Genomic DNA, 27,929 nt, shown 5'->3' with positions numbered 1-27,929 from the left:
ATGGAAGAAAAACACCGCGGGAAATTGAAAGCCTGCGCGACCACCCCTGCAGTATTTTCAACTGTTCTATTTCCACTTTTGGATAACACTTTCCGAGAATTTTGATTGTGTGGCATTCGATTTATTACAAACTAACATGAGCTCTGCCAAAGCTAAGCCCGTGAAAAGAAAGGCAGCCACTCCAAAGGCACCAGCGGCAACAAAGAAGCCTCGAAAGCCGCGAGGAATGGTAGAACTTCCTGCAGGTCTTGTGGTGACAGATCTGACCAAGAAACAGTGGCGCTTTGGAAGGTTGATCGGTTGGGGTGGCTTTGGAGCTTTGTATTTAGGTAAGATATATAACATAGTTTATGATCATTGTAGTGGTGTTCTGTTTTGTTAAGCCTGTAAAGTTTTAGCGAATGATTCATGGTGAAGGTTGTGTCACTACAGAAACTGTACACTTTCAGTAAACTTGGGGGAATTTTATTGTGTTAATTTTTTTATACTGTTAGATGGTAACTTTCCAAGAACTGAAGAAGCATAAGATTGAGTCTCGTACTTAAGCTGCAGGCTTTTAGGCTTGTTGGGAAGATTTTTGTACAAGCCTGCAAATTATGTGTATAAGCAGACAGTTTGGTCGACAAAAAAAATTCCATGGTAATTAGAAATAAAAGATTTTGTACCGATCAATTCGAACCTTCAACATTGAAAATTTTCCGTGCCCATGGAGAAGGGCATATGACGCAAAAAGCCTTTCAGAGGGCGGGGGATTTGAATTTTACCCCGGCCCACTCCATGGGGTGCAGAATTTGAACCCGAAGAGTCTAAAAAACACCTTCTTGTCTGGCAGAATACACATGACTGGTTGTAGATTACATTTCAGCCCTGTTAAGCCAGCCTTAATTTTCACATGTCTGTAAAAAAATCCCAGACAATTGGGGATTTCACTGTTTCCCAACCATCCCAGATTTTGCTGAGATATTGGAAAATTGCCAGACGTCTGTCCTAGGTCCGAGGTATTCATCGGTGACAGACACCATTTTTATTTGCCACGGAGAACTGGAGCAAAGCAATTTAGAGGATTGGTATCAAGATAAAACTGTCACTGACGTCCCCGACAGTACAAATTTGAGTTTTCATATGTTGGGAATGATCGCCCACCATTGCAGAAATCTGGGATGCATTGTGAAAATGAAACACTCCTGATTTTCCTGATCTGTGACATCTCAGACAATCGGCGATGTCTACGATTTCCAGTTTTCATTACTCAGGAAAGTCTGGGATGGTCAGGAAACAGCCGAAATCCCTGATCGTCTGGGATTTTCCTGACAAATAAAAACAAGGCTTTATCAGACATGCCATTTAGGATTAATTCTGGCAAGAATTTCACACAATCCTGAATGGATTTTACAAGATCGTATAGCATCATGTGAGGAGTTTTACCAAGGTTGTACATGGTGTTACGCAACATGATTTGGCTCAGCTGAGCTAGTTATAGTTATTTATTTTATCTACTTTTATCAAATTTGCTTTTATTGATGTTGTATTTCTTAAATTGTTGCACATTGTAAGAGCATTGAGATTTTAATGTAATGTGCTTAAGAATTATTATTATTCTTTTATTTATTTATTTTTTTGATTTACTAATAACTTTATTGAACATAACCATAATGCAATATTACAAGATACAAATACAAGATATAAATACAAATACATAATACAAAATCAAGCTTAATACAAAGAATCGCTAAATAACTTACATGTACAATGGTAAGAAAAAAAAAACAATGAGGACGACAAAAAACAATTTAACCACATAAAAGAACCAAATTTAGATAAAAACAAGTAAATGTAATGCGCATCTTTCGCTCCTCTCAAGTTGCACTCCCATTCAGTGCAAAATCTTCCCCATTTACTCCAGTTAAAGATCCAGTTAAAGATTGGCTAAGTCTTCAAGCGAAAAAATTCTTACCAGCAATCCGTCTGGTGATGTCTTGACGAAAATTTTTCTATCTAAAGTCAAGGCACTCTGGATGAGTTGATCTTTTCTCATTTCATTTGCCTTACTAATGATGCGTTGGCAGTGATCGGTGGGGTTTTCATTGATGAAAATACGTGGCTCACGGCCAGCTGCAGAAGAGTAATTTCTAGATGGAAATAAATCTGCTGCTTTGATGTGCTTCAACTTTGTTCTGCTTTTGTACAGTTTAGTTTTGACCTTGTGACTTAAAAAGTTAACAATAATGGATTTATTTCGAGTGTTCAACTTGTGCGGTATTTTTTTTATTGTCATCCGAGAGAATGTGTACATTCAGTGCTTCTGCCAGCTTTAATTATACCACTTCTTCAGTTGATACTTAAGGTTTGAATCCATGTAAATGTTCAACAGGGTTAAGGGGGTACAGGTACATGTTCCCTCAGGAAAATGTTTACAGTTTAGCTCCCAAAGGAGCCATTTCCAGGGTTTCTGAGTCTCAGTTTTCTTGGATTAAGCCTAGCAATTTGAGAGATTAGGCACGCTATGGTTTCACAAGCAAGGATGGCACGGTGGTGAGAGCAGTCGCCTCCCACCAGTGTGACCCGGGTTTGATTCCTGGACTCACCCAGCATCATATGTGGGTTGAGTTTGCTGTTGATTCTCGTCCTTGCTCTGAGAGGTTTTTCTCCGGGTACTCTGGTTTTTGCCCTCTCCTCAAAAGCCAACATTTCCAAATTCCAATTCGATCTGGATTAACCCTTAATCATGAGCCTATGGCTCGAGGGATTGTGCGAGGACTCCTCGTGTTATTGACAGTAGATAAATTCAGGGCTGTCATTAAGAGGCGGGGACCAGGGATTTACCCTGGTTACTAAGAGCATGGTCCCCGGCTATTACACCGGATGCCCTGAGGGGCATACCATGTCTAAAAACGGGTCGATTTCTTTTTTTTTTCTTCGTCGTAGCCACAAATCGGTACATTAATTTATTCATTAAACTCTCCCCTCTCCTACTCGGGATGTATTGTTCTGATTGTCTTCAACAAAAGCAGGCCAATCAAAATCCATTCTTGTTGCTTATATCGTGAGGGAGGAGACCCACTCACCCCTACTTGTGTGACGTCAAAGCATCATTTGATTTATTCATTAATCGTGGATTAAATTTTTGGCGCCACATTGTTAACATGTTGTAGACTCAAGTGTGCCGTTTTCAAACGGAAATTTCACCATTTTGAAAAGATAAATCGAAAGAATAACCTCTAAGAAGCACTCAACATTTAAAACGGTGGAAATTGGAGAGTTCCTGGCGAAGGAATCGTGCTTTGTTTGACAGTCTTAGACCACGATGCGAGACTGAAAAGAGGTCACTGAGAAGCTTACGTTATCGTAATGGAATTTAACAAATTTCCGGTGAAACCCTGAGTCGCGTAACACAAGGGGAACAACGTAACGCGATCGTCGTGACTCAAACTATTCCATTAGCAAGGATAGTTTTATAAATCTGGAAGCATACAGTTGGAATAAATGCATCTCGCGTAAATGCCAGTATAGGCATCTTGTTTTCATAGGAAAATAGAAGAAAAATAGAACCAAAAGAAATTCCTAGCTGTTTGATTCCCCGCCTACTTGTTGTATTTATCCAGCAACTTGAAATCTTAGTGACAGCCCTGTAAATTACTTACTTTGCTGATATGTTTCGGGTCATGATGGCTTACTAGATTTTCAGTGTGTTTATTCCCTACCTCCCCTAGAAAGACTTTTTTGTCCTTCTATTTTTGTAATTATTGTCTTCAAGAGAGATAACCCATTCAGAAGCCACTATTGCAGATATATTTTGAAGGTCTTAGGGGGTCCCAGAAAGGAGTTTTTTTGTTGTCACTCGCAAGATTTTGTTCCCACGCTGAGAGGTTCCAGATAGGCTTTCACGATTCTCCAGTTGAAAACTCGGCCTTTAAAAAGGGAGAAATTGTTCATGGTTTCTACGTATGCTTTTATTCAACAGGGAAACCGAATGAAACAAAAATTTATTGTAGTTTTATCTCTAACAAAAACATACAAAAAAGAAAAAAAAATACCAGCTTCACTAGACTTTCATTATTTTATAGAGCTCTCAAGTGGGAAAATCACTTGTTACATGAAATTAGCTAATATGTTGAAGCCTGTGATTACAAATGATTGATGCAGTATTCTTGTAATGCCTCATAACACTGATTGCTCTGCTGATTGTTGGCTCCAAACTTCTTCATCCATTCCACAAATCTTGTTTGATCTTTGTTCCATACAAGGAACTGCCCCAGCACTTGACTGCAATTGGGATATCCTGCTTGTGCTAGCCTCACTCCTAATTGTGCCCCAATACCAGGCAGTTGTCCCACCAGTTTGTCGCCTATGGGCTGGTTGACAAACAGTTGGTGCTTTTTTGATGTGGTGGACATATTCTACAAGAAAGAAAGTTTTTACTTTAAACGGTGTATAATGGAAAGGGACCATCCTCTACAAAACTTTCAGAACTTTCCGGGCTTTCGTTACTTCTACAGTGGCCCTACTCTGCATTGCATACACCAAATCGCAAATTGATCAAGAGGCAAAATTGCAAAATTGGTCGCGTGTTATTGGTAACCGCTGTAATTCGGCAAAATGAAAGTCAGCCATATATTGCACGACAGATTTTTAATCAAGTTCATGTAGTGTTCAGTTTATCCTTTGTTCCTTTAATATTTAGTTTTCAATTTCAACTTTCATGATATCTTTAAAACATATTTTTACTTTCTCTGAAAGAGATAGACATATTCAGTTTTTGTTTTCTCCGAAACAGAAATTTCCTCAGAACTAGACATAGGAAAACGCCACTAAAATGCTCCAATAATGCCCAACGCTTTTGCCTCACTGAAATGCTTGAGAAATTTTGCTAACATAATAAATGCAAAAGCTCAATTGGCGCCCCGAAAGAAAGCTTATACGAAAAATCGTTAAATTTGTCAATTTTGCAATTGTCAAATAAAATCTTAAAGCTTAAGTACCCGAGGCACTTATTAGCGCTGTGCACTATTACTAAAAATAGATTTTGTCACATGAGATCCCATGAGACCCCCCGCACAGACTCAGACAAACATCGGGATGTGATAAAGGAAAATGTATGAGCGAGTACTGCCGTAGCAATACCAAAAAGCGAAAAACTTGGTGAAATCGCGCAGTTAGCGTCCAAGACGGACCGAAATGGTAACCACCAAACATTGCTGTTGGGGTGAATGCAAAACAGACGTGAGGTATCCTGACAAGTGGCCGAAATCCCTCAAAAAGGTTGAGCAACCAGGGAAGAAAGCTGAAAGTATTCATTCCATTTCCGAAACCAACACAAGATATCGCGAGGTGCAAGCGTTGGCTAGCTGCTTGTTCGCGGGATTTCTTTACGGAGAAAAACATAACCAGTGTAAAAAGGGAAGAAGATAGGCCTGCGCGACTCCCACTTGCGTGTTTTAGCCATGTTCAGTTATAGTTTTGCTATAACGAGTACGTCTTTTAAGGAACACCCTCTCTTGTATGAGCGGCGCTCCCTGTAAATTTTCTTTTAGCGCTGTATTTTCTTCTTATTAAATGCCATTTATGATTTGGAGGATTTGCGCGATAGTAACTGAACAAAGCCACGTTCTTAAATGTCGCATGTTTTGTATTTTTATCTCAAAGGTCATGTCTGGGTTTTGTGTTCTATCTAATTGCCCTCTTGCTGTTTTTTGTGTAGCGACTGTCGTTCTTATGCCGTTTGTGGCATTTGGTTCAAATCCTATCCTTACAAAGATAAAAAGAGAGGCTATACTGCCGCAAGACACTGATTTCAGTGTGTCTTGCGGCAGCATAGCCTCTCTTTTTGTAAGGATAGGATTTGAACCGTGTAATAATCATTATCTTGCAGCTTTTGTATTGCCGGGCCCGGCTTTTGTGGCAAGATGTTGTGTTACTTATCACGGTTATTTTTCTCTTGATCCTTTCTTTAGCATTGTAGCTTCTTTAAAAGCTCTACAATGCGTTAATTTGAGGGCTAACGGCCGTTTTAGTTACAGCTGTGTTTTTGTTATCGCTCCGCTCCGCTCTGTAACTGGGAGGTTTGGGCTGGTTTATGTTGCGGGAGCTTAGTATTTTCCTCCTGTGTTTTGATTACACCTTAGACTGATTGCTGAGGCAATTCTTCTGTGTTGCTTTGGCCAGGGGCTGCTACGAGTCCTTCAGCCGTTAGTAAATTCTGTGGCATTTTAGGCAATGGTCAGGAAAGACCGCGGTTTCGATCCTAATCTTGTGGATCTCTTCAGTTGCCGATTCCTGAGAAATGATAGAGATGAGTTCTCGCGTTTACCGCTTAATTTTAAGCCCCTGCACTTTAACCACCGTTTTAGTTGCTCTGACTGTGTATTCCTCTGGTTCTATTTCGAATTAAGAGCCAGGAACGTAGTCTTCGTCGGTTAAAACCGTTAAAGGTCTGAAAGGTCGAAGTGAACTGCTCGCCATTCACATATTCTTCCCTACATCTCTTAGACTCCTACGCAGACGTTCTTCGGGGTTCGTCAAAAAACGCGTGACGAACCCCTAAGAACGTCTGCGTGGGAGGCTATACATCTCTTACAGAATTCGACTTTGTTTGTCTGAGTCTCGACGGGGTGTGAAATCTCGTGACGTCATTAGTGCACAGCGCATCCGAGTTGTCATGCCATTTAAAGATCAGGCCTCTGGTAATGTAGTGAAGAAACGTATCACAGACCTCATCTCAAAAATCAAGACCACAATTCAGCCTGTGTTCATCAGCAGAAAACTCAACGAAGACCTTAAAGTTCGAGAAGTCAAGCCTGCCACTGTTAACCAACAATGTCTAGTTTATAAATTTCAATGTAACCTGTGCGATGCAGGATATGTTGGTTACACTCGCGGCCACCTCCACGAACGCGTTGATGGACACAAACAAAGATCGTCGTCTATTTGTAAACACTACTTGAGCGACCATAACTCGAACGTGCCTCGTTGTCTTTCAGAACAATTTCACGTGCTAGCTAAATGTTCTAACAAATTTGATTGCCTAATTAAGGAGATGCTTTTCATAAGAAAACTTAAACCATCCCTAAACGTGCAAACAGACTCGATTCGCGCAAAGGTATTCACCTGAAGAACTTGTGATCCTTTGTTAATATGCTATAAATTTGTAGAGACTGTAAAGTGTAGAACTCAAATCTTTGCATTAATATTTATCCACTTTGCCTTGAGAATGGTGTCACTCTGACGCCGAAACGTCGGCCATTAACTTTGATTTTCGCTTGTTTATGTTTCAAGAAATAAAATGGAGAGCAGAATTTTGATTTTCAAGTATTTTATTTTGTGTTTCAATCCGCTCAATAAAGCCACGAAAAAATGGACGATAATCGTGAAAAATTGTAAATTTTGCATCTGCTTTCAATCTTGGACATGATTGGTAAGATGTGGACAAAATCTGCATGCTGCTTTTCAGCAATCAATCAATCTTTATTTATACACGATAGGTATTAAAGCGACGCTTCGCTTGTGGGGTCGTGTCTAAATAATGAAATAAGATAACTAATGAATTAGAAAATAAATAGGATATACACCAGCTAAAATCATATAGCTACTTACTACATACAAGTCTAAAACGATAAAAGCTTAAAATTCCAAAGTACAAGGTGGTACTCTAGTATCGAGCCGAGATCAACGTTTCATGTATCTCTTCGACGTAACCTCAAGCCGGAAAAAAGCGTTACGGTAGGGTAAATGTTGTTTTCAAATGTTGATTTGCTTTTTAACCATTTCAACCAAAATCCTATAACTTTTGCAACGGTAATTTTCTTATCAAAGCGGTTTTATCTTTGGTCGATCTATTTTTTTTAACAACGCTGATGTGTCTGCAAAGATTACGTTTTTTGCTTCTAGAAACAAAATTTTGTCTGGAAAAGCGTTTTGAAGATGTCTTTGCTTACACTTCGTAATTGCGTTTAGGACTCGCAGGCTAGTACAACTGTAACTTTAGTGTGTTTTGAGTGGAGGATAAAATGTGGACGTCTCTTGTCGAAAATTTTGTAGCTTCCATTGATTTTTGGAGAAGTGAATTCTGACCATACAGTATCCGTGTCCTGCGCTGGGTGTTTGCTGCGAAAAATGACAGCAAAACTAGATAATTTGAATTCAAAGAAAGTCAAATATCTTCCACTGATTCCGCGCTCTTTGGAAGTAAATATCCCCTTCGAATAAGGTCGAACTCGAGAGATAAATTAAAAGAAGTACAAGCGACAGTAAACGAGACGTTAACTGAGATAAATAGAAAGATCGATAGCCGAGTATTAAAATTCGGTTATCGGTGGAGAAATAAACGCAACAAATAGTTCATAACTTACAGCCTCTGGCTTCTTACTCAGCGCACAGCTCGTCTCTAAATCTCTTCACTTTTTCCGAACACAGGGACTCGCAGCACGCCCTCCTTCTTCACGCTATGAACAGCGACGAACCGCTTCTTATATAGTTACCTAATTTGAATATTCTAGAAACTTCTGGGAGCTTCGTTGGACGTGTGCGGAATTAATGGGACAGTATCATCACTATTTTTAGTAACACATTGAAAATCAGAAAGACACTATTCGGTGGATAGCAGCCAAGATATAATGACAAAATTCCATTAAACCCGGGATAGTAAATCGAACGTTCGAAAATCGAACTCAATCGAACGAAATCGAACACCAGACTTTCAGTGAGTTCGATTTCCGAACAAATCGAATTCAATCGAACAAATCGAACTAAATCGATCTGATTGTGTTCGATTGAGTTCGATTGGCTCTGGTAAACAAGCAAAAAGCAAGCCCATCAAGGCAGGTTTTTCTTGTGCTTTGTTACAATTTATTCAATAACAGAAACCCCATTTATAAACTGTCCACGGCAGTTAAGAAAACAGAACAGAACAAAGCTATCATTATTCCCGCGGGCGTATTCCGAAATTGTCGTACCCTTTCCTTTTTTAGCTAACTTACAATTGCTGAATGACAAATCGAAGGGTTACTTTTATGCAAAAATACAAGCAAATTACTAAAAAACTTCGCCATCCTTGACGTCAAGGCGGCATTCCTGGTAGCCTTTTTACTACGCATTTGAAGCTTACAATCCACAGCGCATCTGAAGCCATTTCTGCGTAATTTCTTCGTTTGCGTAAAACACGTGCGCTACACTCCGGACTGAAGTAACTCGAGCTTCCAAGATGGTTAGGGATTTTCAATGTTTTCCTGTTTTACACAAATCACGAATTCGTTCGATTTGGTTAGATTGATTTTTTTTTCTTTTCGGTGAGTTCGATTGCCGATGTAGAGAGGTGGCCGTTGTGGAGAGGTGGCCGTTGTGGAGAGGTGGCCGTTGTGGAGAGGTGGCCGTTGTAGAGAGGTGGCCGTTGTGGAGAGGTGGCCGTTGTAGAGAGGTGGCCGTTGTGGAGAGGTGGCCGTTGTGGAGAGGTGGCCGTTGTAGAGAGGTGGCCGTTGTGGAGAGGTGGCCGTTGTGGAGAGGTAGCCGTTGTAAAGAGGTGGCCGTCGTGGAGAGGTGGCCGTCGTGGAGAGGTGGCCGTCGTGGACAGGTGGCCGTTGTGGAGAGGTGGCCGATGTAGAGAGGTGGCCGTTGTGGAGAGGTGGCCGTTGTGGAGAGGTGGCCGTTGTGGAGAGGTGGCCGTTGTGGAGAGGTGGCCGTTGTAGAGAGGTGGCCGTTGTGGAGAGGTGGCCGTTGTGGAGAGGTGGCCGTTGTAGAGAGGTGGCCGTTGTGGAGAGGTGGCCGTCGTGGGCAGGTGGCCGTTGTGGAGAGGTGGCCGTTGTGGAGAGGTGGCCGTTGTGGAGAGGTGGCCGTCGTGGACAGGTGGCCGTTGTGGACAGGTGGCCGTTGTGGACAGGTGGCCGTTGTGGAGAGGTGGCCGTCGTGGACAGGTGGCCGTTGTGGAGAGGTGGCCGTCGTGGACAGGTGGCCGTTGTGGACAGGTGGCCGTCGTGGACAGGTGGCTGTTGTGGAGAGGTGGCCGTTGTGGACAGGTGGCCGTTGTGGAGAGGTGGCCGTTGTGGACAGGTGGCCGTTGTGGAGAGGTGGCCGTCGTGGACAGGTGGCCGTTGTGGAGAGGTGGCCGTCGTGGACAGGTGGCCGTTGTGGACAGGTGGCCGTTGTGGACAGGTGGCCGTTGTGGAGAGGTGGCCGTCGTGGACAGGTGGCCGTTGTGGACAGGTGGCCGTCGTGGAGAGGTGGCCGTCGTGGAGAGGTGGCCGTTGTGGAGAGGTGGCCGTTGTGGAGAGGTGGCCGTCGTGGACAGGTGGCCGTTGTGGAGAGGTGGCCGTTGTGGACAGGTGGCCGTTGTGGACAGGTGGCCGTCGTGGAGAGGTGGCCGTCGTGGACAGGTGGCCGTTGTGGAGAGGTGGCCGTTGTGGAGAGGTGGCCGTTGTGGACAGGTGGCCGTTGTGGAGAGGTGGCCGTCGTGGAGAGGTGGCCGTTGTGGAGAGGTGGCCGTTGTGGAGAGGTGGCCGTCGTGGACAGGTGGCCGTTGTGGACAGGTGGCCGTTGTGGAGAGGTGGCCGTTGTGGAGAGGTGGCCGTCGTGGACAGGTGGCCGTTGTTGACAGGTGGCCGTCGTGGAGAGGTGGCCGTCATGGAGAGGTGGCCGTTGTGGAGAGTTGGCCGTTGTGGAGAGGTGGCCGTTGTGGAGAGGTGGCCGTCGTGGACAGGTGGCCGTTGTGGAGAGGTGGCCGTTGTGGAGAGGTGGCCGTCGTGGACAGGTGGCCGTTGTGGACAGGTGGCCGTTGTGGACAGGTGGCCGTTGTGGAGAGCTGACCGTCGTGGACAGGTGGCCGTTGTGGAGAGGTGGCCGTTGTGGACAGGTGGCCGTCGTCGACAGGTGGCCGTTGTGGAGAGGTGGCCGTTGTGGAGAGGTGGCCGTTGTGGAGAGGTGACCGTCGTGGAGAGGTGGCCGTTGTGGAGAGGTGGCCGTTGTGGAGAGGTGGCCGTTGTAGAGAGGTGGCCGTTGTGGAGAGGTGGCCGTTGTAGAGAGGTGGCCGTTAGTGGAGGTTCGACTGTATATTCAATATTCATTCTACGCTCAATTTAAAGCATTACCTTTCTTGTATGTATGAATATAATCAGTAGTTCAAAATTCTCTCCAAGACAAAGAATTAGCTGGGGAAAAAGTTCCTTTCGCCCTCTTATAGTATGTGAACTGGTTTCTTTACGTTTCGTGACGCAGTGTTTATTTATCAACGTATCAAGACTCGGTTGTTCATTTCCGTCATATTCAGTTTCAGACTCATTTTGGATCCAGCAGAGACAAGGAGAACTTTATTTTGCTTTCTGAAAGCAACTCAAATATATCGGTGCATTTGGTGAGCTATCATCACTTATCAAAATGCAGCGATATTAGCGAAGCAGAGCTGATCGGAAAAGAGCGGGCATTCGCGAGCTTGACTTCTGCCTGAGACTTGGGCATTTATTTGGAAAATTTTGGCGAGCGGCAACGTCGTGCCAGTACACTTGCTGGGAAGATTGTAAGTGTGGCAAGGCGGAGTCAAGTCATAACTGGAGTGGTCGATGAATTGATTCTTCTGTTTGGCAAAATCGCCACTGTTGGTTCGCGTAAGTACGATTATATTTTAGGCTGTTGTGTATTTTTCTCCGTCGTCCGTTTTCATTAAGGTTTATTTTCGGTTTCTACTTTCACAATGTTTATCTCGCAAGTCAACGTACAATTTCTAAGGAAAACCGAATCTCTGAAAAATACGTGATTTCAAGGTATGGATGTATCGAGTGTCAGTGTGCGTTTTCTTTTTACCTGGTTAGTCTGGTTTCAAACGCAAGTAGATTAGTCTTTTGAGTCAGGATTGCCGTTGGAGCTTTTTTGAAGTGATTGGAGAGGATATGGAAGCACAAGAACAGCTGTATCGATGAGCCATCATTCTTCGAGAAACTATACAAATCAATTTGCGGTCAAGATTAATTGATATATACAACGCTTAGGTAACACCAGCCCAATGTGGTTCCAATTACTTGACCTTAAAAATTAAAAAGTGTCCACCTGTTCACCATCCATCTCGAGGATTACCTGTAATATTTAATGCAATCTATGTTTATCCTATTCTAAGGATGAGAGAATTTATGTCAATGATTTTGTCGTTGCATCTATATACCTAGCTATCTGCACTTCTTGCCGCAAGAACAAAATCGCACGCCAAAATGTTCCTTAAAAATCCCGGGAATAAAACTTGGGCAGATAGGCAAGCGCGCAAACTGGATCGCTGACGAGCCACGAATACCCGCTCTTTTCCTAAGAACAATGTGCTTTGCTAATATCGCCGCATTTTGATAAGCGACAGCTCGCCAAATGCGCCAATATATTTGAGTTGCTTTCCGAAAGCAAAAGAAAGCTCTCCATGTCTCTGCTGGATCCACAAAGAGTCTGTAATTTTTCATGCAAGGAACAACTGGATGGAATAGCAGACATTTTATAAGTGAAGCCAACCTTTCGGAATGTGCTAGGAGAGTTTTGACAAAATATTCAAATTGAAACACCTCTGGATTTTAATTGAATAAGACGGAAATGAACAACGGAGTCTTGATACGTTGACAAATAAACACTGCGTCACAAAACGTAAAGAAATCAGTTCACATACTTTAACAGGGAGAAAGGAACTTTTACCCCAGCTAATTCTTTGCTCAAACGGCAATCCTGACTCAAAAGACTCATCTAATTGCGTTTGAAACCAGGTAAAAAGAAAACGCACAATGACACTCGGTGCATCCATACCTGGAAATCACGTGTTTATCAGAGATTCGGTTTTCCTTAGAAATTATACGTTGACTGGCGAGATAAGCATTGTGAAAGTGGAAACCGAAAATAAACCTTAATGAAAACGGACGACGGAGAAAAATACACAACAGCCTAAAATATAATCGTACTTACGCGAACCAACAGTGGCGATTTTGCCAAACAGAAGAATCAATTCATCGACCACTCCAGTTATGACTTGACTCCGCCTTGCCACACTTACAATCTTCCCAGCAAGTGTACTGGCACGACTTTGCCGCTCGCCAAAATTTTCCAAATAAATGTCCATGTCTCAGGCAGATAGTCAAGCTCGCGAATGCCCGCTCTTTTCCAATCAGCTCTGCTTCGCTAATATCGCCGCATTTTGATAAGTGATGATAGCTCACCAAATGCGCCGATATATTTGAGTTGCTTTCAGAAAGCAAAATAAAGTTCTCCTTGTCTCTGCTGGATCCAAAATGAGTCTGTAATTTTCCATGCAGGGAACAACTGGATGGAAAAGCAGACATTTTTTTAATAATGCCGACCTTTCGGAATATGCTAGGAGGCTTTTGACAAAGTATTCAAATTGGAACACCTCTTGGTTTTAATTGAAAAAGACGGAAATGACCCACGGAGTCTTGATACGTTGATAAATAAACACTGCGTCACCAAACATAAAGAAACCAGTTCACATACTATAAGAGGGCGAAAGAAACTTTTTCCCCAGCTAATTCTTTGTCTTGGAGAGAATTTTGAACTACTGATTATATTCATACATACAAGAAAGGTAACGCTTTAAATTGAGCGTAGAATGAATATTGAATATATACCTTGAAATGAACAACTGTCAGTCACGCCAAACAAACACTGCTATAGCACATCGTGGAAAAGAAAAATAGCTCAAGAGGTTTCATTCAAAATACCAATTGCTTTGGACAATTCGTTCTTGTTTTTTGCTGACATTGACATTTCTGTCTCTTTACTCTTTATTGTTGTATTTTTACATGTTAGCCGCGCGCGCTCTTAGCCTTGCGCCGTGCGAGGACTGGACATTAATTAATTTAAGTCGCTCGTTCCGCGCGCAAGATGGCGTGTGGAATGGCGTAGACAGTTTTTGAGTTTTGGAGTTTTTTTGCTTTTCGCCTTAAAGACAGTGTTTTCTTGTTGCTGGAAAAACAGTGTTTTGTGCTTCCAGTCTTGCCGGAAGCGATTGCCATTAAAAGCCAAGAAATCGTCAAAAACACCAATAAATGGATAGATCTTCTCTTAAATATGGATAAATTGCCAGAAATATTTACCTAGTGATTATCATTGTATTTCTAAACGAATTCGGTTCAGAAATGTGTCTACCGGTCTGAGGGCTTTATGTTTAGTTTCGATTGGAATCCGTGAATATTGGGGAAATCACGGAGCTCTGTTTGGCACGCAGCGTAGAGTGCCCACAAATTTTATTCCATACATTAGTAGATTGGTGTTAGTGCTTTTGAGTTAAAATAGACTTGACCCTTAGTCAGGTCCCACTTTTGTGAAAATAGGCTTTAACTACATGTATGTCACGTTTAATGCATTCTGAAGTTTAGGAGGAGGTATTTTGAAAAAATTGTAACTCAGTCAAAAATTGACAGAAAACAAACGGTAAGCATTTAAATTGTTATCAACAAATGGAAATTCAATGTGTAAAATATTCAAGCTGTTTTAGCAAGGAATGACGTTTTGGCAGCACCGGCAATGTATAGATAAATTGTAGTGTCCCAAATGGTAAATTTGGTAGTTTTGAGGTCACGTTGTAAACCGTCTCGCCAAGAACGAAAAGAATCGCATTGAGCTCAGTAAATGTGATATTTGTTTATGGGATATAGTGATTGATGTTCATAGAAAAAATCAGCGAAATCGGTGAAATGCCGAAATTTGCCTTATCCGTTCTTACGCGGACAGCCTCTTAAATTTAATGAATTTTGGCCAAAAATCATATATCCCATCGATCTCCCATGATACTGCCCCTTTAAATAATTTAGAAGTAAGGTCACGCACAGAAAGTATTTGCATAAAATGCGTGTACTATGTAACAACGAGAGAAAACTGCGAGTTTGGACATGGGCTATAGGAAACATGGGTTTCGACTAAAGAAAGGTTATATTTATCTCAAATAAAGTTGAATTCCTCACACTGAAGTAGTCTCTTATACTAGTAGTAATCAAAGATTGTAGTGCGTCGCCTTAGGCACTGAGCTGGGTTGCATAAATCATGTAAAGATTAAAAAAAAAGCATTTCTTTTACCACACATCATATGCTCTGAATTCTATGTTAAGGCCTTTCAGTACAAGGTCCTTAACTCCATATTATATACTAACACTAAGTTATATAAAATAGGATATATTACCGATGATAAATGCTCCTTTTGTAAGTCTAAACCGGAAACCCTTATCCACCTTCTTTTTGACTGTGTATATGCAAAACTTTTCTGGAAGGATTTTGAATTTTATTATTACTCGTTGTCAAATGAATTGATCAGTCTTAGTCTACAGGATGTGCTATTAGGCATAATAGCCGTACAATGCCCTTTACTGAACTACTTTCTACTAATAGCCAAACTATTATATGGGATTGCAGAAGATCACAAACTCGTCCAATTATTGCTGGGTTTAAGTAAAGGATTAATATTAAATTCGAAACAGAAAAATATATTTGTAACAAAAATAGAACTTTAAGTGAATTTTATAAAAAATGGGCGATAATGTGCACCGCGTAATGTTTTATTATTATTATTATTATTATTATTATTATTATTATTATTATTTTTGTTTTTGTAATACACGTAGTTTGAATTTCCGTTGACAATTTTTCACGCAGTCTAGGCCGTTCAGTTCTCTTTACTTATCCTTCTAAATAAAAAGAAAAACACTTATACTTAATCTATATATAATCCTTTTATACTTTTCTGTTGCCATTGTGTTTATAGTGTTAGTACTGTAAATTATGTTAGTAATCACTTTAGTTTAAGTTATTAGTCGCCAAATAATTGTAATTGTAACTTTTTTTTCTTCTTTCTATGTATAAAAAAATGTAATGCGTACGGTGTTGTAAGTAGTGTAAGCACTGTAAGTTGTGTAAAGTAACATTTTGTAAGTAGTGTTTGTGTTGTAAATAAAGTATATATATATAAAAAAAAAAAAATGTAAAGATTACAGGAACCTGCAAGTATAGTTGCAAAACAATAGGTTATTGTCTGAGAATAGGGCATCATGCCAAGGGTGCGGCAGGGGTTCTGTCTTTGTTTTCCCAGTGCAGGTTATTACCCATGCAGGTGTGTTTTTTCTTCTTTATTTGTATGTTTAATACAACTGTTATCAAATCAGACCTTGGTGATTACAATCTCAGAACATCTTCTTCAAATTGAATGTGATGAGCTAAATCGGATGTAAAAAAAGGTCCTGTAACTGTAAATATTAGTCAGAATGCTGGCAATATCAGGTTTGACGTACTTTTTTCTGAAGAGAACAAAAGGTAAATTAAATGTGAATAAATAATAATAAAATAACGTCGATATTGATTAGCTTATTGTTTTGAGTGTCATATGGCAGTTTTACCAAATCCAGTTTCAACAGGTTTTCCAGAATTTCGTGGTCTGTTGTTATTGACGGGTTGATTTGACAGATTTCCATGAGCTTGTTAAAGACGTCATTCAATACGGAGAGCCTTATCTTGTTGTCTGGTTTGTCTGGTTGATAAGGCTTTGCTCTACGAAATATTTAGAAAAGACAAGGATTAATGTACGAAATATTTAAGAAAGAAAAAGATCTTATCTTGTCTTGTACTTGTCGAAGCGAAACCACGAGGAACAGTACGAAAAATGTGACGTTTCAAGATGGAACCGACATGCTACCTCTTTTATAATGAACGGTGAAAGAAAAGTTCCTCGGAGATGCATGACACTTCAGTGTGGAGAAAACCACACCGAAGAAGGGTTATATACCCGAAACGTCCGTGTGTTTTTTTTGTTTTTGTTTTTGTTGTTTTTTTTCAAACCCATTTTGACACTTTTTGATATTTATCTTTTATATCAATCCTATCGGATATACAACCTCTTTTCTCGATTTCTCGCGCTTAGGTAGGTACTGGGTACGAAACGCGCTGGGCATGATAGACCGTATCATGACGTAAGATGCCATTGTGACGTTGCAAGATGGAACCGACATACAACCTATTTTCTCGATTTCTCGCGCTAAGGAACGCTTGCGCTGGGCATGACGGACAGTATTGGCACAATGACTCGATTAGGAGGTTATGAGGGAGCGTCTCCTTGGTCGACGCAATTAAGTCTTGGTAACCGAGCGTCCTACTCAAATCCCAGATCTCAAATCGGTCAATCGCGCGAACCTCGAAAGCTAACAAGTTACTATGCCCATCTCCATATAAGGAAGTAAAGGGTGCCCACTCCTGAATAAGCTCCTGGGGTCTAAAAAGGCGCTGGAAGCCTGGTAGTGAAGAGATGTCAGACAAAGTTCGGGAGCGAGAAAACTGGAAACAAGATTGTAACGAGCCGAGTGCTACAGTTGAAATGTGTGTTTAGGTAGAAGCTGTTTTCACCGGGTTATTTCGTTCTTTGTTTTGAATACCGTGTAATGGAGCAGCTATCTAACTCCTTTCCAGGTTTGGAAAAAGTATTATCGCTTTAATACGTATTCTCCAACTCAGCGCTTGAAAGACGGTTTTTGAAGTGTTTTGTTTACTGTAGCAATTGTTGCAATGTAACTTTCTATATCTCTTTAAGCTTATTAGAAGTGTAAGTAATTTAAATGCCGTAGTAGAACAACAAATCCGTCCAATGCTGAAGCCATTCGCTCGAGCTGGGAAGAGACTGAAATGCATCAAGTAATGTTTGGAATTAAAATTCCTGAATAAAATGTTTTGAATGCAACCTTTTGCTTCGTTTGTCTTCTGACTTTGAACATCTGTCATTGATTTCAATATACAGTTGGCCTAAATTAAACCAGTAAACTAAGCATATTTCAAACCCCGACATATCAATCCAGTCACAGGTATGTTATTTCAAAATTATTGTTTTCGACTCCTTTGCTGTGGTTAGCACAGGCCGCCCAAGCTCAATCTGTGAGCGATGATCATCTTGCGTAATAGTGGTCACGGCACAAATATAAGAGTTTGTATGGGAATATTTACGATCAGATTTAGAAGGTAACAAATACTGGAAAGTTCTTTATAATAATGACATACCTTGCTTCTAAGGAGTATTGCCAATTGTCTTTTTGCCATTTTGTGCTGATTTCAGGCCATTTTAGCGAGTTATCACTTAGGAGTGGGAAACCTAGGAAGTGATAACTCGCTAAACTCGCTTACTCTTTGTCACAATCGTGTTTTTCGTAACGATAGTTTGGTTTGTTTGAAAGCTCTTAGTTTACAAATTTTATAAAATTCTACAGTATATTTATTCTGAGCCCCTTGGTTTTCACTCAGCCAAGGCAGCACTCAACAGACTTCCAGTATAAGTGAACAATCCATGGTAACTCACATAATTTCAATAGTTGTGTCACTAAAGCCACCGTTACATGTTGAAACTTTTAGCTGAAACTTGGGTGCAACGGTGCTACGGATCAAGTGTCATCATGTGTTTTACATGTAACATGATCGGTTTTGTGAAAATTTTTCAAACTTCCATTGCAAGACAAGTTTCATGACAAGTAGAACCGCTTTCTACTTCTGCAACAGGTCGCAGTGGTGAAAAAACAAGAGTTTCACCATGTAACACCAATTTGTGAAACTGGTCTCTTTCAGTCTTGTCATGCTCCGCTGCGTAAGCCAATCAGAAACGGGAACAAGTCGGCCATGATTCATGGTAACAACATTTTAAGACCAGTTTCAACATGTAACAGCGGCTTAAACCAAATTATGGACCACCCTAGCTTTTCATTGTCAAGTCTATTTCTAGTATATAACTTAAGAACAAATTATTTGTTCTTAAGTTATGTACTAGAAATACCTGTGGTTTATGATTTAAGCATATTAGCTAAACATTGGATGATTGGAATATGATGGGATAGCTGAATGGTGGGGGTTGGGAAGGTACAAGGTGGAAACAACCTGTGGGGTGCAGGGTGACCTAACGCAGCACGGTTAAAAAACCCTCATAGTTTCCTTGTTGTCACCAGGGCACCCTGGCCAGTTGTGGAAGCCCTGGTTGCTCTCACGCTGAAGGGTTCAAGATGGTATTTTTCAATTCTCTTGATGAAAACACACTGTTTAAAGTATTCAGGTGAAAAGGGGAAATGCTCAAGAACACTCAACTACTTCAAAAAGCGGAATTATTGTTGAATGCTTTTGTGAAAAGTGAGGAATATCTCACATAAATCTGATAAATAATCTTTAGCCTCGACCTATGGCACTGCTGATGAACATTTGTCCTCGAATCGAAGCAAAAATTGAACACTGCTGGAAACAAACAAGTGTTTATCTGAATAAAATTTTCTACTGATAACATGCCTTGTCTTTTACCTGTGTTATTATTTAGTTCATCAGTTGAGTAGATATCTTCCAAGCATAGCTGATTTGCTAACTGCAGCTGTTCGCTAGTAATCCACGTTTTCGGTTGCCACCCTGGCTGTTACATCTGCCAATGTTAAGTGGGTTGGGGAGGGGAGGGTTGGGTTGGGGGGATATTGGGTATATGTTGAAGGCTGAGGGTGCTCAGGAACTCATCCTCTCTTGGGGTGCGTTAATGGATTTAGGGTTCTCTTAAAGAATAATATTCTCCGTTTGGTAATTGGTTATTTTCATCATGAATCTGTACACAAACAGACCATTTAATTTATGGCGGTCTGAGATCGTTTAGCAGCAGAATTTCACTGAAATTCAATCTGAGTCTCTGTTGTCATATGCTCTTGTTCAACAGCTTCACCAGATAATGGATCATCTGTGAATGAAAATGCTGAGCATGTTATCAAAGTGGTAAGAGTCAAAATGAAAAAGTGTATAATAAAGTTCCACCAAACACCGCCTCACACAGAATGGATTGGAAATTTCAGGAGGGTGGAGGTATAAAGTATGAAGCTTAATTAGAATTTCCAGAGGGGGTAGGGAGGACTTTTAAAAGAAAACATCTTTTCTGGGGGAGGGAGGGAAGAGGATGGATTTTTATCAGAACTACGCAAATTACTTATTCTGGGGCTACTAACATTTTGATTTCTGTTTTCAGCTTCACTCCAGTAGAAAAGAACTATTGATTACTCAGTAATATTCTACTCCTGCCTTTAGTTACTAATTTGACTAATATCTAGTCAGTGGAGCAGCAAATGATCTGTTCCAATGTTGAGAGCCTAAATTCATCCATTTATCCTTGGCTGTAAGATTATTATTATATTTTAGTTACTGTTATTTTAAATTAAATGGTGTTATAGGTTCAAATCCTGAAAGGAGAACTCGTATGCCTGTGTCACTTTCTGAATAAATTATACATCATAATTTCTCATTTTATTCCATCGCGCATATGCCACACATAACATTCCAATCCTAGCAGTATGCAGGATGTTTGTCCCATAAACCTAGTTTAATGGCCTTAGCTCCCACAAGTCTCCTGTAGCTCAGTGGTAGAGCATCTGAACTCGTAATTGGACTTGGTCGTAGGTTCGAGTCCTGAAAGGAGAACTTGGATTTTTTTCAGAGTATGCTTGTGTCACTTTCTGAATAATACATAATTCTCATAAGCTCTTCAATTTGTTGTTGATTCTTTGACCATAGTCTTGCTTTCAAAAGTGTCTTTAAACAAAATTAATTTTTCCCTTTTCAGGAACCTCACACAAATGGCCCTTTGTTCACAGAACTTGCCTTTTACCAGCGTGTGGCCAAGCCAGAACTAAGTATGCCACCAAAATAGTTTATCACACATTTAAATGCAGTCGACTGTAAAAAATTAGAAAAGTCCATAAATATAAAGATGAAAAGTGTTTTAATCTTTAAGTTTACCAATTAAAACCATTTTACAATTTCAGGAACCATCAGGTGAATCAGCTTTCTGGATGTCACGTATTCAGACAGAAAACAACACAGTGCCAACCAGTCTCCACATACTTCGCTTGAAAAAGAACTTGTGGCTTTTTTAGTAAATCATAAAATGATTTAGTAAAGTTGACTCACAGACTCGCAAAAAACTTGTCTTTTTTGAGCTCTCAAAGTAAAAATGTTATCTTTCATGGATTTTTCTTATCTTTAAATTAAATCACATAATTATTAAGAGTATTAAGAGTAAGTAGATAGGAATTTTAGGAAGAGATGCATGTAGGGAGTGAGTGAGTAGCCAAATGATGGGTATAACCAGAGTAAGTGTACCAGCTGCATTAAACAATTCTGAATGCTGACTGTGTCCTCCTTATTTACTAGTAAACAGTTGGTGCAGATCTCGCCATTTGAAGCATCTTGGTGTGCCCATGTTCCTGGGTTCTGGTTCATTTGATCACAAATCCAGCAAGCTCCGATTTTTAGTGATGGAGCGGTTTGGGAAGGATGTAGATGAACTCTTTCTCAGCAGTGGCCGTAGGTTTGATGTCACAACCGTATTGATGCTTGGCCTTAGAGTAGTAAGTCTGTTTTTATTCTCTTGATTCAGTGTGTTTCTTCTTATGTTCATGATAGGGATAGGTTTCGTGATGATAAGGCATTTGGTGGTTTGTAATTTTTTTTCCATTATGTTCTCGTGCTCGACTTGTCCTGCCTAGCTTTGTGGCTATTTGCGGGACAAGCCCCTTATATCATCTGAATTTGTAAATAAAATAAAATAAATTGTTGTTTGTTTGTTTGTTATTGGTTCAGGGAAAAATGGAAACTGCTAAACGCAAACAAATGATGTGATTATCACATGATATGGCATCATTGTTCTACTTTGCGGACCTCAGAAAACAGTTTTGGACACTCTACACATGTATATGTTTTAGGTTAAAATGAATCCAGGTTAAAATTATTTCAACCTAGGTTGATTTCTATTTTCCTTTGTTAAGGTTAGGTAATTTACATCTGAAACAAAGGAAAAATAGAAATCAACCTAGGTTAAAATCATGTTAACCTGGGATTCATTTTAACCTACAACATATATTCCCTCCAAGTGCCATTAATTTGTCATAGCTTTGATGGTCTTAAAGTTACAAACTAACTGAGGCCTTTAACCCAGGCTCAGAAACTCAATAACACCCAGGCTGAATAGGGTTAAGCCAGCACTGTGTTTGTTGACCAAAGGTTTTATTTTGTTTGTCTGCCAGATTGATGCTCTGGAGTACATTCATTCCCATGAGTACACTCATGGCGACATCAAAGGCTCTAATCTGATGATGGGATTCTCCAAATCAAAGTCTGGTCTAGTGAGTAGTTAGTTAAAATTGTGTTCTTTCCTCATAATTGACTAAATGTTATAACTGGCATATGTAACATCAGGGAATGCGATCCAAATAAACAAACCATACCCATACATGCCAGCTTGCTGTTTGGGCAGGATCTTCTTGATTTTTTGCCAGCATTGGTTTTGGAGTCTTTCCTACTTGCGTCCTCTTCCCCAGAAATAGGGGAGAGGGCGGGCATAGAAATGTGATAAACATAGAATTTAAAAAATTATATAAATAAATAATTACGTGTAATAAAGTGGCTAAAGCCGTTAAACAGTGCTCAATACACTTTTTAAGTGTAGGGCTTTGAATAAGAAGATATAACGAAGAGATAAAACTCTCTGTTACTCCGAGTTTCTTGCTCACGCACTCATCAGACAGTATTTAATATGATGAGTGTCTGATGAGTGCGTGAGCACGAAACTCGGAGTAACAGAGAATTTTGTCTCTTTGTTATATCTTCTTAAATAAATAATTAAATAAAATAATGAGTCCTTACAGTTCCGTTGGTTTCTTTTGGTTGCTTAATTTGTTAAACATCTAGGTAGAGCCTCCCTGTATGGATCTTTATTAATTACCTCCCTAACCCTGTGACTTGCTTGAATACCTTACATTAGTTTCATTTATTAACAGTCCTTTGTGATTTGAATCCTGATATTGTGCCATTTTGCTGTTTAAATTTTCTCAGACAAGGTTTGCTTCATATTAACTCTCTCTACTATTAAAGCTGTGCAATTGAGTAATAGCTAGTGAACCATTTTGTGGTTCCAGAATATATCTATACCTCCCCTACAGAAGGTTTGGTTTAAATCCCCCCTCCCTCCAGGAATTTCCAGTTTTGCTAAATACTTTCCTTTAAAAAGTTTGGCTTTTGAGACCCCCCCTCCCCCTCGGAATTTCCAATGACCTTCCTTGGGGTGGGTATGGATATTTTCTGGAACCGCACATTAGAGACTCAACAAATTACTGACTGGTTACACTGGTCTAGCATTCCATTCTCTCTCCTAGTTGCCTCACACTACAGAAAAAAAAAATGAGTTTAAAGCTCAGTATCTGAATTCCTATTACAGGTGTACCTGTTGGATTATGGCCTTGTCTATCGGTTCAATCCTGATGGAAATCACAAGGAATACAAAGAAGATCCAAAACGAAAACATGATGGGACAATAGAATTCACAAGCAGAGATGCACATAATGGTGTAGGTAAGGTGTAAACCCTTTAAGCCCTTTAGAGGAGTGATCATCATCAAACGTCTCCTTGTAATATCAATGCTTATTCAACTCCTGAGGTCATGAGAATTAAGGATATGATCACCCAAGCTGAATTTTCTTGGTATTTTATTAACTTCTCCACAGTACTTTTATAAGAAAAGTATGGGGACAAGATAGGAGAATTTGTTATGTGATATTAGGGGTCAAAGGGTTAATGACAGTGTAAGAGACCCACTCTGCAGCTATGAATTATTGCTAACCAAACAAAAGATGTCCTACTTCTTACTGTTTCATTTATTTATTTTGCGTTCTGCAGTTACCTCTCGGCGTGGAGACCTGGAAATTTTGGGTTATGTGATGCTTCAGTGGTTGTGTGACAGACTTCCGTGGGAAAAGAATCTTGCTGACAAGGAATATGTGAGGAGTGAAAAAACAAAGTAAATAAACCTCTATTGCAATTTGTGACAACAGCATAGATGTGGATGTAGGCTGTAGCGTTATGTCCACACGAAAAGCGTAAAGAAAGTAAAATTATTTATTTTGAAAGGCTAGGGTGACCCATATAGTTTGAACACTGGTCCCAAGAGAGGCCACACATCCAAAAAGTGCATTGCAGTAAATTTAAAATGGGATTAAAAGGCTTAAAAAATGTGTCATAAGAACCGATATGCATCTTATTATGTACACAACCTGTTAACAATGGGTGCTTAACTCAGTGGACCAAAGAAGCAAAAATATAATCTTTTACCTGTAACATGGTAAAGTGGATACCCAAATAACATGAACCCACATGCATACGGTATGTCCGCTTTTGAGGGGTACGTTAAAAATTTGACCAAACAAGTAGTCATTAGAGGGTGACATGCAATTTCCACTTTGAAAATTCTACTTTTTTAAGCCGATCTACAATATATTTTATAGGTGTATTTCAATTTCTAGATAGTTTGAAGAATACAATGCTACAGATACCAGTAATTACCATGTCTTTAATTAACTTAACACACTGTTTTAAAATAGTTCATACATCATTTAACCACTTTTCAAGGTACATGAATGACATACCAAAGCTGATGAGAGACTGTTTCCATGGAAACCATCCTGGTAGGTGTCTTTTTTAATGAAATAGCTCATACATGGCATAAAAATGATTCCAGTCCAGCACTCAAGCAAACATTTTCCTTTTATCGTTGTTCAAACTTTGAAAGTTTAGTGGTGTTTATTTTGCACCATGTATTAGAGCTGTGCACCATTAAGCTCTAAAGAGGACTTCTCCTCAGTTGAGTCAGTGGTCATAAATTCAGGATATTCTTAATCAAGCCCTGTTTTTCTTTTTGATTTTTCTCTTGGTATCATTTAAAGTACATGTACATCTTCAATGGAATTTCATTGTCATAATAGGCACTTCCCGATTACTAATGGCAGCCCTGAAAATTAAACCTTCATGCTTAGACACTTCTGACAGGAAATCCTTTTTTAAAACAGCTGCTAAGTATTATAATCACTACTTACTTGACTCTTAACTCCTTGTGGAGCATATAGAGCCACCTCCAATCATTTCCTTCACAACCTGGGTGCACCTTCCCTGCTCATATTAATAATAATTTTTATAATATGAAGTCAACATTCCATGTTTCAATCTTTAACTGGGACGTAGTTGAGAGCAACTTCATGCGTGCATGGCACTTCATTCTTTTCCTCACCCTCTGGTCTTTTGGGTTTAGGGATTTAAATCCCTCTCCAGTAACATCCAGCATGGGGGTGGTTGGCCTTTGGACCTTCACCAGTGTCCCCTTGGCCGCCATGGGCGTTGCCCAGGATCCACAATGAGGACACGGGGGTCGAATTTGGATCTCGACATTGTCACTATAGGTGACTGTTAATCTTATTACCCCATCTTCGAATGGCACAAAGCATTTTTGTAAACAAAGAAATGAGAAGGATGCTTCTCTCTTCTTGCAGTGGAAATCCAGAAGTATCTTGAGTACATCAAAACACTGGAATACAAGCAAGAGCCAGACTATGAACGCATTCGAAAACTGTTCAAAGATGGCCTCAAAAAGAGAGGTTGCAATGATGATGGCAAGAACGTGAAATTCACTTCAGTGCGAGTGAGTTGGCCCTCCACTTCTGCTGCCACCGCAGATGCCTGTAATGGTCATGATTTGGTTGAGGAAACCAGGGACAGTGCTGCAAGACAAAGACCAGGTGCTAGGGTAAGGTCCTAACTTACGTTTTGCAGGGGAAAGGTGATTGGATAATGTAAGGAGATAATGAAGAGGAGTAAATCTTTTTGAGGTGGATTGTGTAATGAGTAAAATATATTGTGCCATAGCATGAAGGGGCAATCACAAGTTGCACTTTGCCAAAAACTGACAAACAAACTTACAGTGCTATTGGGAATACTGCCTCATTTCTTTTATTTGAATGATCACCTCAGCCTCAAAAGTTATAATCACCTATTGTAGTATATATAACAAACAGAACTAAAGTAAAGTGCTTCTCAACAATCATAACAGTTCTTAAAAACGCATTACACATAAAACAATGTGTCAATGCTTGAGACAACAATGAAGCAATTAATAGCTTTCATCTGAATGGACACACTGTAGGAGATCATCCACAGACTCAAAAGTTAGAACCACCTTATACAGCCTAATAAACGAAACTACAGGAAAGTACTGCTCGGTAGCTTTCACTTGAATGGCCACATGTTAGGATTTCATCCACAGATCTTTCATTAGCATGGTCATTTAAAAAAACATCATAACCATCCATTATAGTGTATTTTTAAAGGTAACAGAAACTAGCATGTCCTTATTAATTTTAGTTTCTGTTTTGTCACAGAAAAGGAAGTCTGAAGAAATTCAGGACACAAGAAGTCCATCACCTAAAAGGAAATCAAGAGCAAGTCCAGTAAAGAAAGCAGCTGCAAAAACAGGAAGAACTGCTGCTGCCAAAACCACAGCGGCAAAGCCAAGAACTGCTGTGAGAAGGAAAAAGCCTGTTATGGTTGATACAGCCACATCACCTTGACATCAAAACTGCCCCCATGATATAGCACCATGAGAGAAACATCACCCAACTTGACCTTGAATAAAATTCCCTTGTCAAGTTACGCAAAAAGATGTCAATAAGCTTGGCCATTCTGCTTGTCTTTTCATTAACCTTAAGACTGCATCCACTCTTTTTCGCATCACCTAAGTTTAGGGATGTTATGTCTTATAGGCAGTTTGACTGTCATTCAAATACACTGCATTAACTTCAACTGGTTTAGTTTTTTATAACGTCTTTCTAGGGACAGAACTTTGGCTTTGTATTTGTATTGAATGTAATGAAACCATGTTAAATTGATCAGTGTATATAAAGATGCTTAAGTATACTAGGAATTTTAAAATATTTAATGTTAATAAAAATTAATTCTGTTTATTTTAGGGGTTAGTTAAAGGGAGGGGTTCACATTTCAGCGCATGTGCATGAATGTAAATGCTTTTTTCTCTTTCTTATCAACTTTATGGCCTTAAAAAACCCACTCACATGTACTTCAGTAATCACATTCTATAATTAGGCCAAGTAAAATGACTGGTGACCAAAATTTACAGAAAATGCTAGTGGATTGTACTCATATTGTCGATATTGAATTTAGTGTTGACCCGTAGGATTTATTCCACGGTTGATATGTTTACAGTTATTTGCATGCGAAATAATGCAATCATACGAAAAAATTACCTTCCGAGTTACCTATTCCTTTCCGAATGGTTCATAAACAACGAATTAAATTAAACAGGCTTGGGTCATAGCGAGCAAAGGCGAAAAAGTATTTTGATTCATGGACATGCGCAGAACCGTGAACCCCTCCCTTTAAGCGTGCCAAAATAGGTATCTCTCGTTTGATACAGCACTGAGTGAAGGAATTTTTGCAACCAAATTTTCTGCTCTATTTTATTTAGGCCAATCAAAGGTGAATGCAAACACTGCAGACTACGATCATTCCTTTTCTGTCAAGGCTTTGTAGGGCAATTGACATATTACCTTGTAGTGTCAGATGTGGGGGGCACATGATGAAAAATTGGTTGAGTGAGTCTCATCCCCCCAGAATGCTCTAAGCAAATGTTGATTTAAAAGCACCGTCTGCATCCTGAAATATCACTAGGGCTTATTTACATTATTGGTGATGGAAGCAGACTGAAACAGAGTTGTAGATAGAAGAAAGTTCTGAAACAGGGGCCCTCTGTCACTTTACGGTGTACTGAGTTCTCACTACATTAACAATAAACCTCATTCACTTCGTTGTTTTGTAGCCCCATTACAGATTGTGTGACGGTACTCTAGGGAGTAGTCTCTTTTAGAATTGGTCATATTCACGCTGGCATGCACTCTTTACTTCCAAAAAAGACAAAGGATCAATTCTCCTGAGAATATCAATCACATGGTTTGTAATGTAATGGGTAATAAGCATAAAAAGAAAATAAGGTCTATTCAGGATGACAAAAATCAGTTGATGAAATGCGATTTTCTACTGTACTGGTTCTCATAACTCTTGTTTTTCATAGAAAGTAGAGAATGGTATTATGCAACAAAAGA

General features: G+C 39.9%; 1 protein-coding gene and 1 long non-coding RNA gene across 3 annotated transcripts; one reads left to right on the top strand and one right to left on the bottom strand.

Moving 5' to 3' along the window:
* Positions 1–50: 50 nt before the first annotated feature.
* LOC146487183 (serine/threonine-protein kinase VRK1-like) lies at positions 51–26,774 on the top strand. 2 transcript variants are annotated; one of them, XM_085086381.1, is made up of 10 exons: positions 51–329; positions 19,661–19,716; positions 20,555–20,624; positions 21,145–21,341; positions 22,017–22,115; positions 23,207–23,339; positions 23,665–23,785; positions 24,394–24,449; positions 25,308–25,561; positions 26,193–26,774. In XM_085086381.1, exons 1-10 carry the CDS (start codon positions 137–139, stop codon positions 26,379–26,381), a joined length of 1,368 nt encoding a protein of 455 aa, XP_084942507.1. In that variant the 5' UTR covers positions 51–136; the 3' UTR covers positions 26,382–26,774. The 2 variants fall into 2 exon arrangements, with proteins under 2 accessions (XP_084942507.1, XP_084942515.1); XM_085086389.1 differs by lacking the exon at positions 51–329 and adding an exon at positions 17,257–17,406.
* Positions 3,967–8,452, bottom strand: LOC146487184 (uncharacterized). The gene is made up of 2 exons (XR_014857308.1): positions 8,346–8,452; positions 3,967–4,397 (listed from the first exon to the last, which is right to left on the bottom strand). It is a non-coding gene; the product is annotated as an uncharacterized LOC146487184 (long non-coding RNA).
* Positions 26,775–27,929: the final 1,155 nt, after the last annotated feature.

Source organism: Pavona decussata, unplaced genomic scaffold (genome assembly GCF_977016875.1).
Source record: "Pavona decussata unplaced genomic scaffold, jaPavDecu1.1 SCAFFOLD_16, whole genome shotgun sequence".
Taxonomy (NCBI): Eukaryota; Metazoa; Cnidaria; class Anthozoa; order Scleractinia; family Agariciidae; genus Pavona; species Pavona decussata.
This window is presented reverse-complemented; position numbering and strand designations above follow the sequence as displayed.